The 24139-nt window shown below is 36.3% G+C and overlaps 1 protein-coding gene across 2 annotated transcripts in view; it reads left to right on the top strand.

Annotated features, from left to right (window-relative positions):
• Positions 1-24139, top strand: part of CSMD1 (CUB and Sushi multiple domains 1) — a 2064385-nt gene that overhangs the window by 569952 nt on the left and 1470294 nt on the right. For both annotated transcript variants that reach the window (XM_054657204.2, XM_016960221.4), the window contains exon 3: positions 1514-1626. In XM_054657204.2, the coding sequence (XP_054513179.1) occupies positions 1514-1626 (113 nt within the window). The remainder of the gene's footprint in view (positions 1-1513; positions 1627-24139) is intronic.

Raw genomic sequence — 24139 nt, 5'->3', positions numbered from 1 at the left:
TTATATTCCAAGTAACTAGATATTTTTCTGTCATTTTTATCTTACTGATTTCTAATTTGATTCCACTGTGTGGTCAGAGAACACACGCTATATGATTTCAGTTATTTTAAATGTTTTGAGGTTTGTTTTATGGCCTCGAATATGTTTTATCTTGGTATATGTTCTGTGGGCACCTGAAAGAAATGCGTACTCTGTTCTTGCTGGGTAAAGTGTTCTATAAATATTGATTAAATACTGTTACATAGGGTTGATGAGTTCTGTGTTATTGCTGGTCTTCAATCACAGGAGAATTTAAACTCACTGTTTTTTTGTTTTGTTTTGTTTTTTGTTTTTTTTCCTTTCTTCAAGCAACGTTTGCTTCACTGACTTGTCTTCTGTATTGTGTTCGATAACACATAAAGTACAAAGCAGTGTCTGCTGGTATGACAGTGGTTTCTTTTTCCATTCATCAGTCATTTACTCCTTCATGTGAATGCACTATCTGAAAGTTGTTTGGATTGGCATCCAATGGGAAAAAATGAACAAATGAGTCTCTTTAAGAGGACTGAATTAAAAAATAAAAGCAGACAGCAGATACTGCCGTTTACAAAGATGAATACAATTTGAGAGTTGAAGATCCCCGTGAATTGTACCAGATAAGAAAGGTGATAAACCAAAAGACAGGGAGGGAGGAGGGCTCCTAGGAGGGTGAAACAGGACAGACCAGCCTTCACAGCACAGGAGTTTGTGGATTTTATAACATAAAAAATAAGCTACTTACCAGAATGTGGGTATTCTCAGCATTCTTCTGTTGGGAGTCCTATTGTGGATCACAGAGCTGTGTCTGGATTGGTTTGCCCTCTAGACAGCTCACAGCCTATTGCACGGGGCCTTTGCTGTCCTGATCATCTCACTTACTTTTCCTAAGAGCACAGCTTGGAATCTAACTGAAACACAGATTGTTTCACCACCAACTCAGTGGTTTTGCAATACTTTCATGTTTGAGTGCACAAATGTTTATACACACATTCACATGCTTTGCCTGTCATATTTTTTATTAGAAAAAAATTAAAAACAGTGAATTAGGAAAAATAGATAATGCATGCTGGGCTTCATACCAACGTGATGGGTTGAGAGGTGCAGCAAACCACCATGACACACCTTTACCTACATAATAAACCTGCACATATTGCACATGTACCCTGTAACTTAAAAATTCAAATAAAAAAATAGTTGGCAGTAGATTATTGCCATCCAAAACCGAGGAGCATTTAAGACAATGGCATATTATATAAGTAAGTATTTTCAAGAAGAAATTCTCTCAAGTTATTTAAATAAACATATTCTCATACTTGAAAATATTTAATTTCAAATACTTACCAACCAAAGCTATGTGTATGGATTATTTAAGTGCTTAATGCCATATTTCAAGTGAATATACCACTGTTAAAGTTATTCAGTGACTTCATCAAATAAGCTTTTTTTGACAAATTCATGCTTTTAACTCTGTTTGTGTCTTGTCTTTTAAATTTAGATTATCGGGATTTCAGCTGCCCTCCTCTATAGTGAGTACGGGATCTATCCTCACTCTGTGGTTCACGACAGACTTCGCTGTGAGTGCCCAAGGTTTCAAAGCATTATATGAAGGTAGGAGATTGGTTGTGTTTTGCACATGCATTCACTGTCCAAATGATCTAATACATGCTACTCTGGATTAATAATGACAAACTAGGCTGCTATGTCGCAGGTCGTTTCGTGGTGTAGACATTTGGCTTCTGTGTAATGCATTGGCATTTGATAACACTGTTATAATCGCCAAACTTTCCAGCCCAAAACGTGTTCACATTTCTCTTCTTATCACTAGAACTTTTCTTGGGGTTTTGTTTTGGTTAACTTGAAGCAAATAAGTTTTGAGAAGTTTGACTATAAACTAATAGCCCTCTTATGAGGTAAAGAGTTCATTTTTAATGTAGAAGAGTTTTATTAAATTTTTGGTTGGACAATTATACTGATAGTGCTTGAGTAAAGGAAATTTCATTAAATGAGCTTTTGTTGTCAAAGCTGAAATTTTTAAGAGAGAAAATTAATTTGCTTTTACTGTTGTTTGATCATGCAAGGCATAGAGATTTATTTGTTTTCATGTCTTCAGATTTTGTGCCTAGATACCTTTGAGGTATTGCTATCATTATTAAAATGGCTTTTGGCAGAAATTTTTTTTAAATGCAGAGATAGATCTTTGGAAAAGGAAATTATCATTTCAAGTATTAGGTTTTAAGAAATTGAACTAGTTAATACTTTAAAGGCTGATGTGTGTCTACTTTTGTTTTGCATGGAGATTTTAAATTGTCTTTTACATGTAATACAAGAGCTACTGTCTGTAACAGAATCTCTGGAGTCCGTAAATTTAAAAAGCAATCTATGGTTAGAGGTTTAAACCAATTCCTATTTACAACACACACTGTTTGCTTGGGATGTGATTTGCTGCTAAGTCACAAATTATATATTCTTATTGGGAATACTCTGCATTTAGGCAAAAATCGTATTTTGTGGGAAGTTAAAATCTACACGTGGTTTGTGCAAATGAGTGGCTGTAGTGAAATTATCAGAAAATTAAAGTGTAGAAGGTTCTCTTTGCAGAGACATAGGAATGGACCGACTTATCCTTTCGCTTCAAGTTACGTGTGGAATAATGCTGAGAATGCTGTGCGATTCTGCCTCTAATGTCTTTCAGGCCACCGCTTTTGTGCATAAGCCAGCGTCAGTGGCTGGAAAGGGTCTATCACCTTTAAGTACGTTACTATCAAGGAATAAGTTAATCTTTGGAAAGCAGCAGGCTAATTGAAGATCAATGGATGCTATTAGCTTTCAGTTTTGATTATATCATTGATTATGTCAATGTACCACTTCATATAAACTCTAAATTCACATCATTTCATTTTTTGCAGAATATTACAAAAGCATCTCTAAAGCAATCCATACCAGCTACATGCCAAGCATATTTTGTCTGGTTAACATACAATATTTGTTCAGAAAATAGATAATGCTTCCATATTTTAGAAAACTTGGAATTTTTTTCTCCCCTCCTGATAAAGTTGATAGTTGAAAAGGTGGTCTTGTTAGATTCCCAAAATTAATGTTGTGAAAACTCCATCGCTGTTGAGAAATCACTACATGAATAATTCTATCAAATATTTCTGGGCTATTTCTGGGTTTACTGGTGGTCATGACGGTATAATAAAGAAGATAGGGCAAGATTGTCTATGTTGGAAAAATATTTCTTTGTTACTCCAAAAGATCAACTGGAAAACTTTCCAGAAAATGGAATAGGGCCATAAGTTAAGTAACCTGTATTTATTTTTTAATGTGGCTATGTAGATAATGTTGTTGTGGTATTTCGATTTGAAATGGTGATACTATAGTCTGATGTTTACAAGTGAAGACAGACCTATATTTAAAAGAAAAAAAACCTGTCAAAAAGGTGCTTTGTTGGCTAAACCAAAATTGTATCCAGTATTTAGTATCTGTGTGTTTAAAACTATTTATCAGTTAGCTTTAAGGTCTCCTGCAAAAATGAGTGTGTATTATTTGGAGAAAAATTATCAATTATAGTCTTAGGTGGAAGAGTAAAGGTAAGATAATCTAGAGTAGAGGAGAACTTTTATAGCAATATTTATTACAATTACCAAATACTTTATGCATAAACTTTAGACAACTATTACTTACCAAGGCAATGTCATGGGAAATGGTGAGAATTTATTGAGTGCATAAAATAAGCAAATACACCAATTCATACATGTATATATATGTATATGAAGCAGAATCGATGACTATAATTAGAAAAATATCTCAAGTTAATTTAGAGTCACAAAATTCTCTTTCTGATACCTCAGATTTCCTCTTTTCCCATTAGTTTCTATTTTGGAGAGACTGCCCAAGGATCCTGTTACTTGACCCACCAAGTAATTGGTATGAGTCAAATAATAGAATAAAATACTGATGTATAATCCAAGATGTATAAAGGCAACTGGATTTAGATATAAAATGAATTTTCATATTATAATAAATTCATGTTTTTTTTTTAACTAAAACATGGAATTGTGGTAGTATTAACAGACTGCTGCATAAATTTTTATTTGAAATTTATTGGCTTGAAAGGAGAAAAATCTTCCAAACTTCTAAGATCTATGTAAACATGATAACCTTGGGAACAAACATAATCCGGACACTGAACTCAAGTGTCTTCTGGCAGTCCTTTGGAATAGGCATTATTTACATAAACTATTATTCATACATGGAACTATTAAGCTACATAATGAGAATAGAAACAAATTAAAATATTGTAATCAATGTGTTCAGTCATTGAATTTAACTTTGGAAATTCAGTGGGAACACTGATAAATTTTATACTGACATTGACTTTTTACAGTACTTGACTTTCTGAATATATACCTTAGCAAGTCTCAGCAATTAAGTGTATACATTCAAATTAACACATTTTAACTGCTAAATATAGAATTAAAGTGAATATACTAACTTAATTCAGTGTTGTAAGATTTTATTTGCTAGTTCTATACTTGGACATTAGCCTTAATTGTGAACCAACCAAGTTGCATAGCTGTCTTTGATAAATTAATAACAGAAACTATTAGGATTACACATAATTTATAATAAGATTACTATTAAAATTCCTAGATATGCCCAATTTTGAAGTACTATGTCTATAAATTTGGTGTATTGTTTCTTCTTTTATCAACATCTCAAGTATTAAAAAATATTACTTTGTCATGAAGCTGACCTATGTTTTAAGAAAAACATCTAGGAAGTAAGAAAATTGACATGAGACAAAGGCTGACAAATATTAGACTTGAGGACATTGAAGAGAATATACGGAGTGGGTGATACACGGTCATCTAAAAATTGTTCCCCAAAGAGCCCCTCTCTGATGTACTTTATATTTTTTTCTCTTTAGGTTTTAAAAAGGAATTCTTCTATTTTATAATAGTTGCTCTTATTAGTAAAAATGTAACCTAATGTTGGAAATGCGTGCATCTATTATCAAAACTGTTAGACTCAGAATGTTCATTATTTTGGTTCTAAAGTCGAAATATCAAGTTTAATGCACATCTTTATTAACATAATTTCAAATGCTTTCTAAAATATTTGGGAAATGCTTCATATGTAGACTTGAATAATTTAAATATTACATTTTTAAAATATAGCTTTTATAAATTATATACAATAATTTAGGTTCACTTTTTAGTTCATTTTATAAGTAAAACAAGTTTTTTTGGAAGTTAATTGTATTCTTTATGATCCAGTAGCTTTTGGAAAAGAGAAGTTTTGTACATAATACAACCTTTCTTTGGATAGAAAGCAGCAGCTCTGAATCAAAACAGTGACTCCAGTATTTATTAACTAGAATCACTACTTGCTTTGTATAGAACTTTTCTCCATAGTGTAAGGCAATTCTATAGATAGGACACAATTTTTCATAACAATTGGCAAAGACTGTATTCATGTCTTTTCTTATTAAACCTTCACAGAAATTGTCTAAGTGAAATAAGGTGACCTATTATTATCAGGTAGAGAAAGTGAAGTAGTTAACTGCAGTACTTTAGTTTCCCGAGATCCCATGGCTGCTAGGGAATGAAAGCAGAAATTGTCCACATGTCTATACATCTACAGAAGTTGCAATCCTTAAACACTCACTGTTTCCTCTTGTATATATTAGGTTTATTTATGTATACACACATATACAAATACACACTCAAAAATGCACACATATATAAACATATGTGCTCATACACATGGCTGTCCATACTTACACATGCACAAGTATAAGTGGATACACAGATTTGCTCATGCATTTCTTCTCTCATTTATTTAATCAGCATTCATGGGGCCTCTACCAGAGACACAATACTGAGTTAAGTTACAGGAATACAAAGATGAAATGAATAGTGCTTATTCTCAGTGACTAGTGGAGAAAGAAACAATCAAAGAGAACACTGGTGTAATTGGTGTGACTCAATAGTCATTCCGGCTTTATAAAACAGGACGAAAGAGCAAGGGAAAGAGCAGGTCTACATGGCCCATGTAGAGACCATCACAGAGTGGACGCTCAGGCCACGACCTGAAGAACGTGTTATTAAAGCACATGCGCTCAATGCCTACTTTGTGTTAAACCCTGAATAGAAGGTCTCAAGGAAGATAGACAATAGAAGGATCTTCCTGAGTAAGGAGGAATACCTGCAGAAGCATAGAGAAAAACAGATGCCTGTCTTTGAGAATGCTCAGCAATGTGGTTTACAGGAAGAGGGGGTGCAGAAGTGAGGCGGAGTTGATGGAGGCTGAGTTCACTGGGGAGCAGAGGTGGATGATCCTGAGCCTGGGTTCTCTGGAGCTCAGAGAGCCTGGAGCTGAGCCTTTCTGCCCTATCTGAAGGTTAGAAAATTGAGTTTACTTTATTTCATCTTTGCAATAGAAAGCTTATTCCGTGAGATCCTTTACCAAAAAAGCTGAATTAATTTCACTGGACTATGAAATAAAGGATAGCATTTTTGCTTGCCTATGCTTCTATGTGACAATTTATCACATTTTGGCTTTTAAGTGATAGTTAAAATGTCCCAAAATACATGCAGGGAGAAGACAGAACATGGATTAAATGAATTCTGGATTCCCAGAGCACTTAATGGAAGCCAGTAGATGGCACCTCATATGCCTACTGTCTGGCCATTACTCTTTGTACCCTTGAGGGCAATAACTAACTCTAAGGAAAATTTGAATCCTTGACACTTGGCACATGATAAATACTCAAAAATATTTTTGGATAAAAACTAAACTCAACCATAACTTAACTTTTTCTAGTAGTTCATATTCCCTCAAAACCTGAAAGAAAAACTGCCAGTAAGTATTGGTATTGAAAAATTTGAATTTGATTTTCTCTCTAGTGAACACACCCACTCATGCAGAAGTTTCTAAAAAAAAAATCACTGAATTGATTTAAAGATAAAGAGATTATATGATCTACAGTATGGATCATAGTTTATTACTTATAAACTATGAATAAGCAGATCCTCTTAAAAATTTTGCTCAGTATAGGATATGAAATTTAATCCTCACAAACAGTAAACGAGGGATCAGTATATATTAATCCATTGAACATTTATTTTATGAAAGAAAATGGCCTACACTTCTATATAGTCCTTGAATTTTCACCAGAGAAAAGTGAATCTGGGCTGCTAGAGAGACCTTTTCTTCGGGTTTCAGGAAGTGATTTAGGATGGGCGGGGCTTCCTGTTATCAGGGTGTCACTCTGTTGGCTGAATATGTGTGGCATTTCTGTCTGACACATCCCTCAAGCAGAATTTTCTTTCCTTTAACACCTATGGATCTGGATTTAGAAAGAGCAGCTAGATTATTACCCTTCAAGCTCAAAGCTTTATTTAGAATGTCAGCACTGATTTATTTCTCCCTTGAAGTGATTACCCAAACTCCACCTGAGTTAAAGCATGGAGCATGCATGATGCACCTGGCAGGATAGAAATGTTTCCTTTTCAAGAAGGTGCTAGCACAAGAAGAGCAGCTGGCTCTCCATTAGCCCACAGTGTAACATTGTTCTAGATTTATAACAATTATAGAGCTTGAAACAAATGCAAAATTTCAGTAATTACTTTCCTCTGGGCTAATTAGGTAACTTAGACTGGTAAACCCAGGTATCCTTCCTGTAAACACATTCCTTCCTCATTTTATAACAAGTAGAACTAGGGTGCTCACCTTAGCTATCTGTAGGCTTAGTTGCCAGGAGCTACCGAAATCTCTCCTTTGTCCTCTATTTGCAGGAGTTTTGAACACTTGCTATATTAGAACCACTAATCAATGTTAAATGACATTTGAAAATATTCACTGGGTAAGTTCTTTGGATCCGTGGTACACCATTGCATGTATAGTCAACAGTGCTGTCTTGTGCAACTGAATATTCGTTATAAGGGTAGATCTCATAATAAGCGTTCTTGCTATGATAAAATAATTTTTTTAAAGAATTAGTGCTGTCAGTACATGAACACTAACGTCTTCTAAAAGTAGGGATATAGCAGAGATATAATGGCCTTCTGAAAGTACAACTTTAAGACAATCAAATGATTAGAATAGAGATGCTGAACTGCCCTAAAGAAACAAATTTAGCTAATCTAGTGAGGCTTACATGGTACCTGTAACTTCCAATGTGTCGGATAAAAGAATGAATGATAGAATTTGTTTTGGCAGCCCCATGAGCCTAGTTAAAAGCACAGAGCCCAAGGAGAATCTGTGTCATTGAGGATCAGCCTCAAGGAAAGGAAAGCTTAGCCAGCTCACAGTTGCACCCTCATGGTTGCAGTCAAGTGAGCAACCCTCCCTGGGATGTTTGTGAATGTAGAGTGTTAACTCTGATTATTCTGGTCCACTGTGAGACTATCCATATTTTATATATCCATCTTTCTTAATTTGAGGGTCATGAAATATCTCTTTGCATGAAGCTGTGAAATTATATGCATAATTTTGTAAGTGTGTTTTTCTGGAAAGAACATTGTATAGACTTAGAGTTGTCAGAAATCTCATAACTACTGAAAAGATAAAAATGGCTTCTGTCCATTGATGATGTAAGTTCTGTTAACCTGAGGCGTCAACTTTTTTTTATCTGATTGTTGTCGGTTATCTTATGTCTTATTTTTTCTTGTTCTGAATTCCTTGTTTGAGCAGGCATTCTTCCATTACAATTTGGTTTCACATATAGGCCTAGAGTGACTTAAATAAAAATAACTAAACTGTCATATCAGTATAGGTATCCATGTAAGTAGTCTAATTCCTATGAGCTGTAATTTATTAACTTTTCACTTTGTCTTTATATGTTGGTTATGTGAACTTAATATACATTTAACCCTGAAAATCTTAGCATCACAAAATCTAGTTTCTGATTCCATTGGAATAGACCATTGCAACTTCATTAAGAGAAATTCCACTTGTGAGGCTGTATTAGTCCATTCTTGTATTAATATAAAGAAATACCTGAGACTGGGTAATTTACCGATAAAATAGGTGTAATTGGCTCACAGTTCTGCAGGCTTCACAGGAACCGTGGCACTGGCATCTGCTGGTCTTCTGGTGAGGCCTCAGGAAGCTTCCAATCATGGTGGAAGGCAAAGGAGGAGCCAGCGCAACACATGGCAAATGCGGAAGCAAGGGGAGGAGTGAGAGGTACCACACACTTTTCAGTTCAATTTCGGTGAATCTTTTGCACTGTGTCCAGGAGAGCAACCGAGAGGATGGTGCTAAACTATTCATGAGAAATCTGCCCCACCATGATCTAGTCACCTCCTACCAGGCCCTACCTCCGATACTGGGGGTTACAATTTAACATGAGGTTTGCACGTCGACAAATATCCGAACTATATCAGAGGCATATTGAGATATTTAGCTAATCATTTGCCCTGGCTAAACACACATGCACACGCGCACACACACGCATGCACTCTTGCACGTTGAGAAATATCTGAACTGTATCAGAGGCACATTGAGATATTTAGCTAATCATTTGCCCTGGCTACACACACACACACACACACACACACACACACACGCACACACACCCTTAGCTATGTTGCTGTGTACTTTCCATCAAAAATCGTAAGTTCTAGTACTATTAAAAATAATTCCTTTTAGTCCTATATGTATTGACCTCAGAAAATGTGCACGGTACATTAAAGTGAAAAAAAAAATGGAACATAATTCCATTTGGGTAAAAATATAAATGAAAGTATTTGCATAGCTATGTGAATGCATATGCCATGTGATTCCATTTTGGTGAAAAGATAAATAAAAGTACTTGGATAGGTATGTGAATGTCTATATGTACAAATACATAGCACACATATATATATGCTTTCGTGAGCATTCAGAAACATGTAGGAGAATATGTGAATTGTGAAAATAAATTAGGTTTGAGAAGAATGGAATGAGCAGGTGGAAGGATTGCTGTATTTTTCTCCGTATAACTGTTATTTAGCTCATTGCAATGAGCACAGAAAAAATTAATTAAGGAACACTATAGAGTTAAGAAATGTCTGATGATAATGGTGGGAATGAATATTGTTAAGTGGATCTCTGGCTCTTAATGGGAATTTGAATGAAAAATAGAACCAAGTAATTAAAATCCTTTGCTATGTATTTTTTCAAATGGTTAATGAATTCTAAGACCAGCACTGTAGCTGATTTTTTTTAATGTAAGAAATCAAGGTGCTCTTGATAGAAATCCACTCACAGAAATAGTTACTTGTCTAAAAGGAATATAGTAAAGGGCAAGTTAACTCCATAGAGCCCATTTCAGAATCAATTTTCAGTAACAAAATATGTATTAATTAATATTTGTACTTGATGGGTTTCCTAGTTCATTTTATGTTGCTATGTTACCTGAGACTGGGTAATTTATAAAGGAAAGAGACGTATCTCATGGTTATGAAGGTTGGGAGATTGAAGATCAGGTGGCCACACGTGGAGGGGGCCTTGGGTTTCCTCATAAACGGGTGGAGTGGTATCACATGGTGGACAAGCAAAACGGGAAGCATGAATGCAAAAGAGGTAAGACACAGGGGCAACCTCGCTGTATAACAATCCACTGTTTCAATAACTAACCTAGTCCCACTAGAACAAATCCAGTCTGAAGAGAAAGACATTCATTGATCTTATTGAACTGATAACCTCTAAGCCCTCCTCCTTCCAAACTTATTACACTGACAGTTAAATTTCAACATGTTTTGGTGGAGACAAACCATATTCAAACCATTGCAGAGGGGATTCTCAACTCATGAGTTATTATACTCGCATTTCTTAATATTTTTCATCTTAATCATAATTTTATCTTCTGTACATACTTCTCTCCCAAGATTTTTTTATTATTTTTTTTTCCAGTATACTCTTGTGTCAGGGGCAAATTTCTCCACGTTTATATGCATATACATTACATTTCGTAATACATAATTTCAGATAAATGAAAAACAAAAATTGGTCATTATTTAAAATGAACTTCAATAAGCAAAAATGAGAGTGGATGACGTTTAATAGTCTCTTTCTGTCTCTCTTATACAGTAACTAGAAATCAGATGACTTTCTATTTAAACACCATCAAATATTGGCTATATACTACCTGGACGCTACAAATGCAAAGTGTTAGGGTAAATTAATTTAAATATTTACATGTGGATAAGCACATGAATTCTGAGGTGTGGGCTCCATGCAGTTTCCCAGTCACTATGAGTGTGACCATTGTGCTGGTGACTAAGTGCTCATTACCTCAATTTGTTTTCCCTTGTGAAATGAAAAATAAATGGTACCTACCTTAGAGAGTTGGCATGAGGCTTACAGAATTAGTTATCTGAACTGTTTGGTTCAGTATCTGGTATAGAAAACTTTTAATTTCTCCTTCCATTTGGCCTAGATTAGCCTAGAAGATGGCTTCAAAGATTATAAAGTATGGGACCGGGTACGGTGGCTCATGGCTGTAATCCCAGCACTTTGGGAGGCCACGGCAGGTGTGGATCACAAGGTCAAGAGTTTGATACCATCTTGGCCAACATGGTGAAATCCCATCTCTACTAAAAATACAAAAATTTGCTGGGCATAGTGGCGGGTGCCTGTAATCCCAGCTACTTGGGAAGCTCAGGCAGGAGAATCATTTGAACTCAGGAGGCGGAGGTTGCAGTGAGCCAAGATTTCACCATTACACTCCAGCCTGGGCAACAGAGTGAGACTCTGTCTCAAAGACAAACAAACAAAAAGTATGGTATTGTTATTTCTTCCAAATTATGTATGATATTACATTCTCCTAGAACAGTTAATGCCCTGTGCTAATGTTCCTTTGCCATCTTGGGAAGCCTGTGTCCACCTTCTCCTCCTCTGTGCTTTGTCTCTTTATCTGGTTTATGTGTTAAAAAAAAGAAAAAAAAGTCAAATAATGATGAATCTATACTCTTCTAAGTCAGAGTACAGAGAACAAATTCATCCCTGCTGAAGTGTTGAGTGGCATGTTCTGAATTTACAATGAGCTGCCTAGTTACATATTTTGGTTAGGGTTACATTTTTATTGTTCTCAAATATCAACTTAGGTAGATAGGCATTCTTGCTGTTTTTTTGTTGTTGATTTGTTTGTTTTTATTCTAAAATGACAAGAATATGGGGTGAAAATCACTGAGAAAGGGTAAATTATCTTTTGTTAGTCTGAGGCAATTCGAGGAGAAGATGTGAGACAATGACCTAGATTTGGATTAAGAGAAGAAAAAACACATATACTGACTTAACACAAAGCCGAGAACACTGGAAATAAGTAGGAAGTATGTAAATTAAGGTAAAAATGCATTCGAATTTCATAAATCAAATTCATTTCCATTTTGTCGATAATTTCTTAAAAATCTCCCATTTGAAGGTCATTTTGTAAAATACAGGTATAGTACATTAAACATAATTTATAGCCATATGTAGATGGTAAACTCTAAAAAAGGCTTCACAGTCTGCTATCCAATAAATTCAATGCCGAATGTGCACCCAAATGACAAAGTGATACAAATATTTGTTTTGTCTTCAGAGTTCTTAAATCAGTCGGCAAAGAATTCACAGTTCATTTTCCTTTTTGAATTTGAATGCAACATGTAAATTTATGATTTCTGAAGTTCTTGCTACCTAAGGTTGATGGTTTACTATCAAACAAGCATCTATGTTTCTAAATCTAAGTATATTTTTCAAAGGATATGTTAGTCTAATGGCAATCGATGGCCTCACCTGCACAATGGGTACTCTGTTGACCTCTACAAGGTTCATATTCTGAGAGCTGGTCAACTATGGGCTTATTCTTGGCTTCAACAAAATGAACTATTGATTTAATTGATCAACTTGAAAAGGTGTCATATAGAGTACATTTTCCATTATCAGACATTTCTTATTTTAATTGCTTCCTTCACTTTTCATTCATTTGTGCAAATCAGAGTCATATAAATCTAAATAGGAAAATCTTTATGTGCAAGAATTGTTTAGAAGCTTGAGATATAGAAGTAAAATTAAGCTATTAAAAACAGTCAAAAATTCATGCAATTATTTGTATTCTCCCAATTCTTTTCTCTAAAACCTGATCATGGAGAATCCTTTCATAGGGTAAAATGCCTCTTTTTTGACAGTAGAGGATGATATGCCCTTTCCAGACAGCTTCCCAGTTTGTTTTAAGTAGCTTACTTGAAGACGTTTTTGACGCTGGTTCTTTCATAATATAACCTTATATTCTTTCATATCTTCTGAGGAGAGAGAAACACCACCAATAAGGAAGGAGGAATGGCCTGGGGCCTGTCAACTTGCAACACTGATTTGTATACATCTGACTAAGCTTTGGTGGCCATTTAAATCAAATGTATACTCGAAGTTTCCATTTTGTTTTTCCATTCAGGCATAAACTTTTTGTAAAACATGCTTTTAAATATTAGAATAATGGAATGGAAAGCTACATTTGGGGAGGGGAGGAGGGTGAGTAAGTGGACAGCTGGTGTGTGGGGACTTTCAGTTGTCTCCTGTGATTTTTGCCGGGTGTAGGAGGATAACAAATGGGAGATTTTGTGCAGGAATAAGATGCTGAACACGTTTCAGCTTTGGATGTGTTATCCATCTTAACTCATAAAGATGAGCTTTCAACATTCCACATCTGATTTTTCATTTTTTAAGACTTTCACACTTGTTCAAAACCTTCTCATATGCCACAGTACTGACATGTGTATCAAAATTTCTGTATTTACTTGACTGTTTTTAAAGGAATGCTTACATGCATGAATCATGGAAAAACTACAGCTATTTATGAATATCGTGATAACAAATTTAAATTTGTATGAAGTTCACAAAGACAAAGGCACTAATTAACTTGCATTTACAATGAATTCCAATATATTTAACACTGAAATTCCTAGAAATTTAAGTGAGGTATCATTTCATTTATACATTACTGTATAAAATTAGCACAAAACATCTGTACTCTGAATTTAAACACTGTAAAAATACAACAGAGTACAATGAAATTTATTATATACAATATGAACATTTTACAACATACTTTTGATTTAATCACATTTAATTCAGTTGTTTGAATTTTCAGCAACGTAAACACAAGTTGCCTTCTAGCCTGTTAAACAAGAGTCATAGTAAAAATTGAGTTTTAAAAAATATGTTATTGTATATGTTTTCATTTCATCCCTTATATATTATAGCAGTGATTTTATTCCTATGAAATTACTCCAAAAGTTAAGGTCCTTTTTTAAACGTTCCATTGACATCCTGTGGCATAGAAGAGCTGGAATTCAGGGGTGATCACTCTAAAGAGGACTGGCAAACTTTTTTGGTAAAGGGCCAGACTTATTCTTTTGGCTTTGCAGCTCATCTGGTGTCTGTGGTAACTACTCTACTCTGCTGCTGCAGTATGAAAGCGCCATAAACAATACTTGAGTGCGCTTGGCCGTGTTTCAATAAATCTTTATTTACAAAGACGGGGGACCTGCGGCTATGGTGTGGAATCCCAACCCCAAAGCTAGAACATTTTCCTCCTTTAGGAAACAAGATACTCTTTCCTTTTACGTCAGCTTGGTCTTGTTATTTAACCCACTTTCTCAATGCACAATAGGGAAAGTAAATGGCCCTCATTGCGAGCTGTATTTACAGTGGACATGTTAATAGTTTTGCTGTAACTGACAAGACAACTTTGTTAGTCACCTTCATCAAACACCAGATGACTAAGGAGTTCTAGTAAATTATTTTTTTCTTTGTTGGCAAACAGTACATTCTCTGGTATCATTTGGACATCACAAGCTTGTTGAAAGTTTTCTTTGTGTAGTTTTTGTGTAAGTCATAGCCAGGAGGAGTGCCTGTGCTTCCTGTTGTGTGGCCAGTCCCAGCCTCCGGTCACTTTCCTGGGTGTGGGTGTCTTACCCGTCTCAGAAGCTCCTATGCCTACAGAAGGCAGGACTCTGTGCTCCTCACATTTCTTAGAATGAAATGTAATATCAACTAGTCAAATTCCTTGTTCCCATCTAATTAATGCCCAGAGGATGATTAGTAGATTTGTCAGAAATTTGAAATTTGTGGCTCTTGGGGTATCATTTTTATGAGGTGGGGGAAGTAAAAGTTGAGTTTCATGAATCATCTAATTGTCATCTCTATTTCCCTAAATTCTGTCATTTTGAGTGTATTGAATTCACAACTGGAAGCCCTATTGCAAAGGGTTTGTTTTGTTTGAATTGCACTATCTGAGGGCAAATGCACCAGGAGAGCCGCTTGCACCATTTGGGGGGACTTGGAGCACATTACAGTAGAATGTGGTGCCAGTGGAAAAATCCTACTCAGCATATCTAAATTCTAATGTGTGCACGATTATGCTCACTGCCATCTGACAGCTGTTTGGTTCCGCTGTGAAATGAATTAGTGCTGTCATTTTACTAATAGACCAAAAATAAAGTTGCTGGCATTGTTTCCAGCAGCCAGTTCTAACACAAGCCAGTCTGAATGAATTGCCCTCTCACTCGTCACAGCCACGTCTGTTACAGGACAGGCGGGCAGAACAGAAGGCATTACTCAGGACACTAATTAAAGGAAACGAGATGCTCCTTGGAGCAAATATTAGGATTGACCAAAAATAACCACATGTATTTCTAAACTGGTGAGTGGATCTCTTCTAAGGTGTGTCTTGGAGGCACGCACTGCTCCGCCCAGGGCATGTGTCTAAAATCACTCAACAAACTCAAATACAGCTTAAACTGTTTCTGGGGTGTCTGGTGGTGCACTAACTTCAAAGATGGTTTCATAAGAAGCAATAGACACATCCTGTTTTATGGAGCTTAGCGATGAGTGATGTGTCTCATGCAAAGATAATGCAATGCCAAGCAAAACCTTGTTTTTCTTTTTTTCTTTTTTGATTGTCAACAAACTAACTGATGTTTTGTATAGTGTGTTTCTGAATCCATGGTGATGGTTTCATGGCAGTTATTATAAATTTTTGTTAAGCCGCTGTGCTAGGTTTTGTACATTGACCTCACTTGACTCTTTCCAACACAACTATAGATGGGCGTTAAAATTTTCATTTTACAATTGACAACTGAGGTTAAGAAACTTGCTTATGTTCACACAGGTAACAAGTAGTTTGTGCCAGAATCTAAAACCATTTGTATTCTTAGGAAATTGAGAAGAAAAAAAATGAGAAAAAAACTAAGTGGAAGTTCTTTCAGTATGCTATGATAACATCATTTTCCTTTTTTGACTTCTCTTTTCCAAGCTAAGCATTCCCATTGATGCAAAAGCACTGGTTAGTCTCCTTTGAGTAAAATGCATTGTCTTCACAAAGGATTTATGGTGGATTCCAGGAAGTAAGAGTACTTCTCCTATGTGAAGTAACCAATGCTGAGGCAGTAGTCTGAAAATCTCTTCTGAACGCTGTACCATGGATGCAGCATTGATTTCAGAAAGTGTCCAGCATAGTCACGACATGCTAGTTCAAACCTCAGTTTTATTACTTAGTTTTTAGCCTTGAGAAAATGACTAATCCTCTTGTGCCTCGGTTTCCATATTTCCAAAAGAGGATAATCATATCGGATGACTGACATCATAGGCTTTTTCGAAAAATTCAATGAGCGAAATAAATGTGAAGTGCATGGAAGTGTGGCTGACAGAGTGTAAGGGCCTGTTGTTGTTATTGCCTCACTTACTGTGTACCCAGAGAACATATTTAGTTCAAGTCTTGCTTATGGCTATTCAACTTTCATTTATATTTAATAATACTCACAATAATACTAAGTGCCATCCAAATAAATTTAAACATATATAGGAAAATATAAGTAAAATTTAAATATTAATATTATAAATATAAGTTTAATATAGTGTAAGATAAATATTAATAGATTTAATATAAATTCATATTACTTAGGTTGGTGCAAAAGAAATTGCCATTTTTGCCATTACTAGCTAAAATTTGAGTTTTAAAAATGTTGATATTTAATATTAAACATCACCTTCATGAAACTTATTTTTTGCACCCCACTGCTCATCTTTGTATCACTCAGTATGCCTCAAACATAGTTTGGCTTCTCAAAAATTACTTTTGTTGCTTGACAAATATTTATTGATGATTAACTGAAACAATTTCTAGAGATTACATATACAGCATTGAACAAAACAGCACAAAATCCCTGTGCTCATGGGTCTTAATTCTAGTGGAGAGAGCCACATCATAAACAAATACATGATTGAAATATATAGCATATCATAAGGTGATAGATGACATAAATATATAGCCTATCACAAGGTGACAGATAATATAAAATAGTAGGGAAGTGGTATACGGATTGTCAGGCTATAGGTTGAGTTTCAACATTAAATAGAGTGTTCCGGAAAGCTCTACGCTGAGAAAAAGATAAACACTCAAGTGGAATTCTGGAGAAATACCATTCCCTAAAGCAGTAAAAGCACGTAAAAAGCTCTGGCGTAGAGTGTTTTTGGATAAGTCTGGATGTATTTTAACTTTAATACCAATAGAGTTTGCTAATTGATTGGTTGACCTGAGAAACGAGGAGTTTTAGGGATGATGCCAAAGGTTTTGAAAGTAGAGGACATTTCAAAAGGAGAAGATTGGGGTTAATGCGGGTGTGGGTAGGGGATGTGAGAATCAGGAGTTCATTTTTAGGCAAGTTAAATGTAAATTCCCAATCAGACACCCAATGGCAGATGCCATTTGAGCAGCTGGAAGTGTAAGCTGAAGTCCAGGAGAGAGGATCAAGATGGAAACATAAGTGGAGTTGCTAGCAGTAAGATGAGGTCATTAACAGGCAAGAAGAGAGTGACATGAAGAGGTCAAAAGAGTATTTTGGTTACTCTAGGGGTTAGATTCTAGAGAGATGAAAACAAATAAACACTGACTAAGTAGACCAGCTGGTGAAAAGAGGGAGTCTTAGGAGTGTGTACTGTCCTAGAAGTCAACTCAAGCCTTTCAGGAAGGAAGAGGTGATCAGCCCAGGCAAATGATACTAAGTCATGACTGATGAGGAGAGGTGATTTTTCACTGGATTTCACCATGAGTAGCTCATTGGTGGCCCTGATAAGGACATTTTGAGTCGAATGGCAGGTGTGAAACTCTTACTTCTATAGTTCAAAAGACAATTAGACGAGAGAAGTTAGAGAGGTCAAGTAGAGACTTCCTTATAAGGAGTTTTGTTCTAAAATGAAATGTAAGGAAATGGAATAGTGGTAGAAAGGGGGAATGAAGAGAAGAGTTATGTTCATTGTTGACTGTTTTGCTTTTAACATAGGAGAGATTATCTTTATATTCTCATAAGGAAAAGAACATTGGTTGAGTAATATCTTTCAGTAATCAGACTAATGTCTTATGTAAAAGTGGAAGCTTTAAAAAGTGATGACATTTTGGCCCGGGGCAGTGGCTCACGCCTGTAATCCCAGCACTTTGGGAGGCTGAGGCGGGCGGATCACGAGGTCAGGAGATTGAGACCATCCTGGCCAACATGGCGAAACCCCGTCTCCACTAAAAAAACAACAACAACAACAAAAGAAAATTAGCCAGGCATGGTGGCAGGTACCTGTAGTCCCAGCTACTCAGGAAGCTAAGACAGGAGAATGGCATGAACCCAGGAGGCGGAGCTGGCAGTGAGCCCAGATTGCGCCGCTGCACTCCAGCCTGGCAACAGAGCAAGACTCTGTCTCAAAAAAAAAAAAAAAAAAAAAAAAAAAAAAAAGTGAGGACATTATACTCACAGCATCAAGGGCATTCAGCACAGATGCAAAGAGGTAGATGAATGAAGTGAGAGAAGCATTTGATGGCTGTTTTCACATTCTTTCTATTTTCTCCATGAAGTAATGGGCAAATTCATTAATGAAAATGTGATGAGGGATAGGTCTTGCAAGATTAAAGAATGGGGAGCAGTAATGTAATATTCAAAGGGTCTTCTAGAATAGTCTCCCTTCAAGAGTGGAAGAATAAAGAGGCTGTGAGAATTGAGCATAATTTTGGGGCTGCTGTAGGGATGCTTGGGAGAGGGAGTGGTCATGAACATACAGATAGACCAGGAAGCTTAGCTCCATGCTATCTTCCAGTCACTCTCAGCTGCAGGAACGCAGCAGTAATAAGGCTAGCGGAGAGGTCAGAGCCAGAGAGGAACAAGGGAATTGAGGGTCCAGTCAGCGGAATGAGTGTGATGATGAAGTATAGATTTGAAGGAGGGAAAGAGGAGAGAAGGGGCAAAGACCGTGGGGAATGATAATTGGATTTGCTGTTTCTGATGTTCCTGGAGGGAATGAGCCTCCAAAACAGAGATAAGAGCATGGGATGTCAGAAAGTCGCAATTTTGGAGAAGTAGATGTGGTTGGTATAAGGGCTGGTCTCTGACCATATGACTAATTAATGAAAGAGAATGGAAGACAAGTTCATTGGAGGGGGAGGAGGTTGAGAACAAAGGAAGCCATGGGGTTAGAAGGACCATTTAGCAGGATAGTGAAGTCACCATGAATTATAGCAGGGGTAGCAGTAGGAATGTGGCAGGGAGTCCGGTGCTGAAATTTTCAAGGAGCCAGTGTATCAAATGCACGGGAGAGCAGGGTGGGATGGATGGCTTCAGTAAGAGGATCTGTATGTGAGTAACCTGAAGGCAGAAGAGTCAAAGCTGGGAATTTGGGGGGAAAGTCAGGAAATGATGAGCAGCCAATCCCAGGGAACGGAGGGGTGAGTGAGAGAGGAAGCACTGCTGGACAGGGCTGTGGGGACTATGTTCAAGAGAGGGGACACCAGCTTCAGGTGGAATGTTAAGGGAATTCTCATAGAAGGAGGATTAGATGGGAGGTGAGTTTTTCAGGTGTTTGGGATGAGAATAAAATGAGATGGAGGGTCGGGTACGACACAGAATCCGGGATTCTTGTGGTGACCGAGGTGAGAGGGATGGAGGACATGATGGATTGGTCTAGACAGGCTCAAAGCAAACATCACACAGGGGAGCCACTGCTGGGAAGGTAGAAGCTGACCTGGGAGGTTCTCCTCTCTGCCTGAGGGGAAGGTGCTGCTTGGGCCACTGGGAGCTTGAAATTACCTATGTTTTTAAAATATGTCCAAATAATACGAAAAAGTTGTGGTCATAAACAACTAACATCTGATAGACCTCTTTGGTGAATAAAATGTAATAACAATATGTGTGGGTTTGATAGGAGTACACTTAATTTTATTCCTGTATAAATATTATAAAAGCACTTTCACTTGATTACAGGTTTCGAGACATATATCTAATATTTTAAATAAGCATACAATGCTGAAATTCATTAAGTTATTTCAGAAACCGTTTGAAGAGTTTTTCTCTTAATTTGGATGGAAACCCCTATTTTGATGAATCCTCGACTCCCAGCTTCAAACAGAAGCTTTATGTGGAGCTGAAGAAGGTTATCTTCAATTTTCTTTCTAAAAACTCATTTTCTTAAAATCAAGTATATCATATTGCATGCTCAGCGTATATTAACTTTCAGATTTTAAATGGACTCAGTTTCATGTTAAGAAACACCTGTTAAAATACTTAGGGAATATAAGACATAATATTACCTAAAATAAAGTTGTGAAGTTGGTATTGTACTGAGTCATTGCAGTATACAAAAGATTGGCACCTGGTAAATCCATGTTGAGTTCAATTTTTCTGCTATTAAATAAAAATTGTTCTTCAAATGCCCTAATAATCCTTTAAAAGCATGAGCTCATCAATAGTTTTTTAAAAAGAAAAAAAAAACTGATCTGTATGTACTCTATTAGAGAGAAACTCTTAGAAACAAAGTGTCCATTAAAAAATCTGAAAAAAAAAGGCAAATTAGCCTGAACAGCCTAAAATATGGGTTGTATTAAATTTAAAGACTTCAAGATTGCAGGTCAGTCTGGATCCCAGCCATGCTATTTCAAACTCCAGCAGCTCTAATGAAAGTAATTGCTGATGTGGCTGGCCCTGTGCCTTGCACGAAAGGCGTAGAGGGCAATTTTTATTGACTTTTTTGGAACTTGTGATGTTGCTGAACACAAGAATTTGCATGGAGCAAATGAATGAATCTCGATCTCTGTATACATGCATGTGCACATGTACAAACATATGCTCCTGGAACGGCAAACACAGGATGGATATATAAATGAAAAGCATTTGCAAGCTTTGACAATTTATAACACACACAAAACAGTTTCCTATGGGACCAGGAACTGCGAAATCCCATTTGCTAGTATCTTACTTATTTTAATTCATTAAACCAGAGAGCCAGAACTTCTTCCATGTCCATAAGTTTGCAACTTCCAAGCTGCTTCAAGCTGCTTTCTCTATGGCTTGTATTTAATCAGTAATTACTTCCCTAACCACAGCTATACTTCCCCAAATACAAATTACTATAGAGCAGAGAGTATACACTATTTTAATGTACTCGCATTTAGATCTCTCTTTTGGCAGGCTGATACTGTCCATAAGTTAATTATGTGTGTGTCTGTCTACCTCCACTAGATGGTGTGGGAATTCACTTGGAAAGAAAGGCTTACCAACCTGGTGCTAACACATGGGTGCAGAGAGCCCTAGATGAGGTCTGGAGAATAAAGCCAACCTTTTACTTCTCATGAGAGCTTAAAACGATGATATTTACTACTTTGGAAAACTTTTAATGTGGGATCTTTCCCTCACCTTAATGACTTAGAAAACTTATTTTAATAGCTTCCTAAAAGTAGATGCATCTTTTAGAAATAGACTCACATTAGGAAAATTCAGGAGCCTGATGTATAAAACAGAAATCTTCATTAGATTCAAGGTAGAAATGCTTTTTTCAAAAGGAGTTTCTGTACTAATACATTCAGCTGCACACTACAATATGTGGTGATTGAGATTCAGGATGTTGACGTCTCGGATGGTGTTATAACAACAAATATGGCAAGATCCAGGGGTGGTATAAAGACAAAAAAGGGATTATGCCAGTTAGGTGGCCAGGATTCAGAGAGGAAAGTTTCTTGCATGTTACGCTAAGGACATTGAACTTAAGTGTGAACACAAGAAAAAGCCAGTAAAATCATACCCATTCTTTGAAAGGCTCGTCAATTTCTCACGTATGACGTTAACCTCTTTAGCCCTTGCCTATGTTTGAAACTCTACTCTAATTATTTTATTCTGTAATTTAGTACTTCACTATATGGTGTATTATATTGTTTAAATTGTTTTCACAGGTAGAATTGAAGCTCCCTCATTACTAATGATGGTCCTTTGTTACTGTTTTTGTGGGGAGGAATTACACACAAGGGGAAATAAAGTTTGTCATATATTTAAACACATAGTAAGTTCCAGGCTAGGAACATCTTTATTTATTAATCTGTATGCTGATCACACAAAGTTTTATCATTATTCCCATTTTAAACACAAAACTCTTAAAGCTGTAAGCATTTACATGGCTAAAAGTCACCAGCTAGTGAATGTTACAACTGAGATTCTTACACAACACTTCTCTCATACTTACTTACAAAGCTGTGTGCATATTAGGTGCTCAGTAGATAATTTTGACTGTTTCCTGGAAGAAGCTTTTAAAAAACATTCTCAAGAATATATTCTGGAGCATCTTAAATGGATTTGTGAATGAGATACTTTTATTTTTTATTGAGAATGTCAGTTATTTTATGCTTTAAAAGTTTCAATTAGACATAAAAAGAACTTGAAAAGAAAATACCACACAAGATAGGGTCATTCATAGGTGAAAGAACAGTGCTGATCAATAATTTTGATAAATGAGAAACTAATTGATAAATCTGTTAGCATTTGTTTGAAAGCTATAGCTAAATGTTGCAGAGTGGCCGGGTGTGTTGGCTCATGCCTGTAATCCCAGCACTTTGGGAGGCCAAGGCCGTCAGATCACGAGGTTAGGAGATCGAGACAATCCTGGCTAACACGGTGAAACCCCGTCTCTACTAAAAATACAAAAATATTTAGCCGGGCATGGTGGCAGGCGCCTGTAGTCCTAGCTACTCGGGAGGCTGAGGCTAGGAGAATGGCGTGAACCCAGGAGAGGAGGTTGCAGTGAGCCGAGATCGCACCACTGTGCTCCAGCCTGGGGTGACAGAGTGAGATTCTGTCTCACAAAAAAAAAAAAAAAAAAGTTGCAGCAAGACAATTTAAAAAGAGGATAATTAAAAACTTTGAAAGCTATCAGTCCTAACGAATATTTAAAACTCGTACTAAGAGTAGAGACGATTGTCCACCCAGAAGTAGAAATAACCTCACCACAATATTACAACAGCCTCCTTGGAGTGAGGCCCAACACATAGTACACATCATCCTTCTACATTCCGAGCTACTTGGAGATCCGGTGTCAGGAAACTCGTCATTGTAGAACCACCTGCTCTAAACACTTTGCCAGATGTGGCATTAGCAACATAAAAGATTGCAAATCTCTTGCTTGACTGATAAAGTAATACTAGCTATTTGATATTTCTAGAGAGATACCAAGTTAGAAATTGATACCAGTAGGTATGACCTAGACAAAGGTATTTAAAAGTCATCTAAGTCTTTTCAGTAGCAGGTGTATGACAACCCATCTTTTCCTACTCTAGAATGTTTTAAAGAACAAGCTTAAAATTGTGACAATTGGAGCCATTAGAACATTGGAAGAAAATTGTTCTTATTAGAAAGATGTATCCTGACATTACATTATTTTCTGCTTATAAATATTGTATAATTAGCATGTAATATGGAGATACATGTCACTTTTAAGGTTTTTCCCTTCATGTCTTTGTTATTCAAACATATTTGTATTTTGAGATTCAAATCTAGTTAATTTGAAATCTTATTAATATCTATTTCCTCATCTTACTGCCGCAATTTAAAGCAGAATCGTAGAACAAGTGATGTATATTGTCTGTTTCATTAGCAAATAAAAGTGAGTCTCAGATGCTGTACTGTGGCCTGGGCGAAAGAGCAAGATTCCGTCTCAAAAAAAAAAAAAAAAAAAAAAAAAAAAAAAAAAAAAAAAAAAAAAAAGAGTCTCAGGCTTGGGGACATTGCTCATGGGCACACAGAAGTTTCAATGAAAACCCTGCAACACATCACGTATCTCCCGAAGCTTCCTT

This window comes from Pan troglodytes, chromosome 7, assembly GCF_028858775.2.
Source record: "Pan troglodytes isolate AG18354 chromosome 7, NHGRI_mPanTro3-v2.0_pri, whole genome shotgun sequence".
Taxonomy (NCBI): Eukaryota; Metazoa; Chordata; class Mammalia; order Primates; family Hominidae; genus Pan; species Pan troglodytes.
The sequence above is the reverse complement of the archived record's forward strand: the minus strand, read 5'-3'. Positions and strand labels throughout refer to the sequence as shown.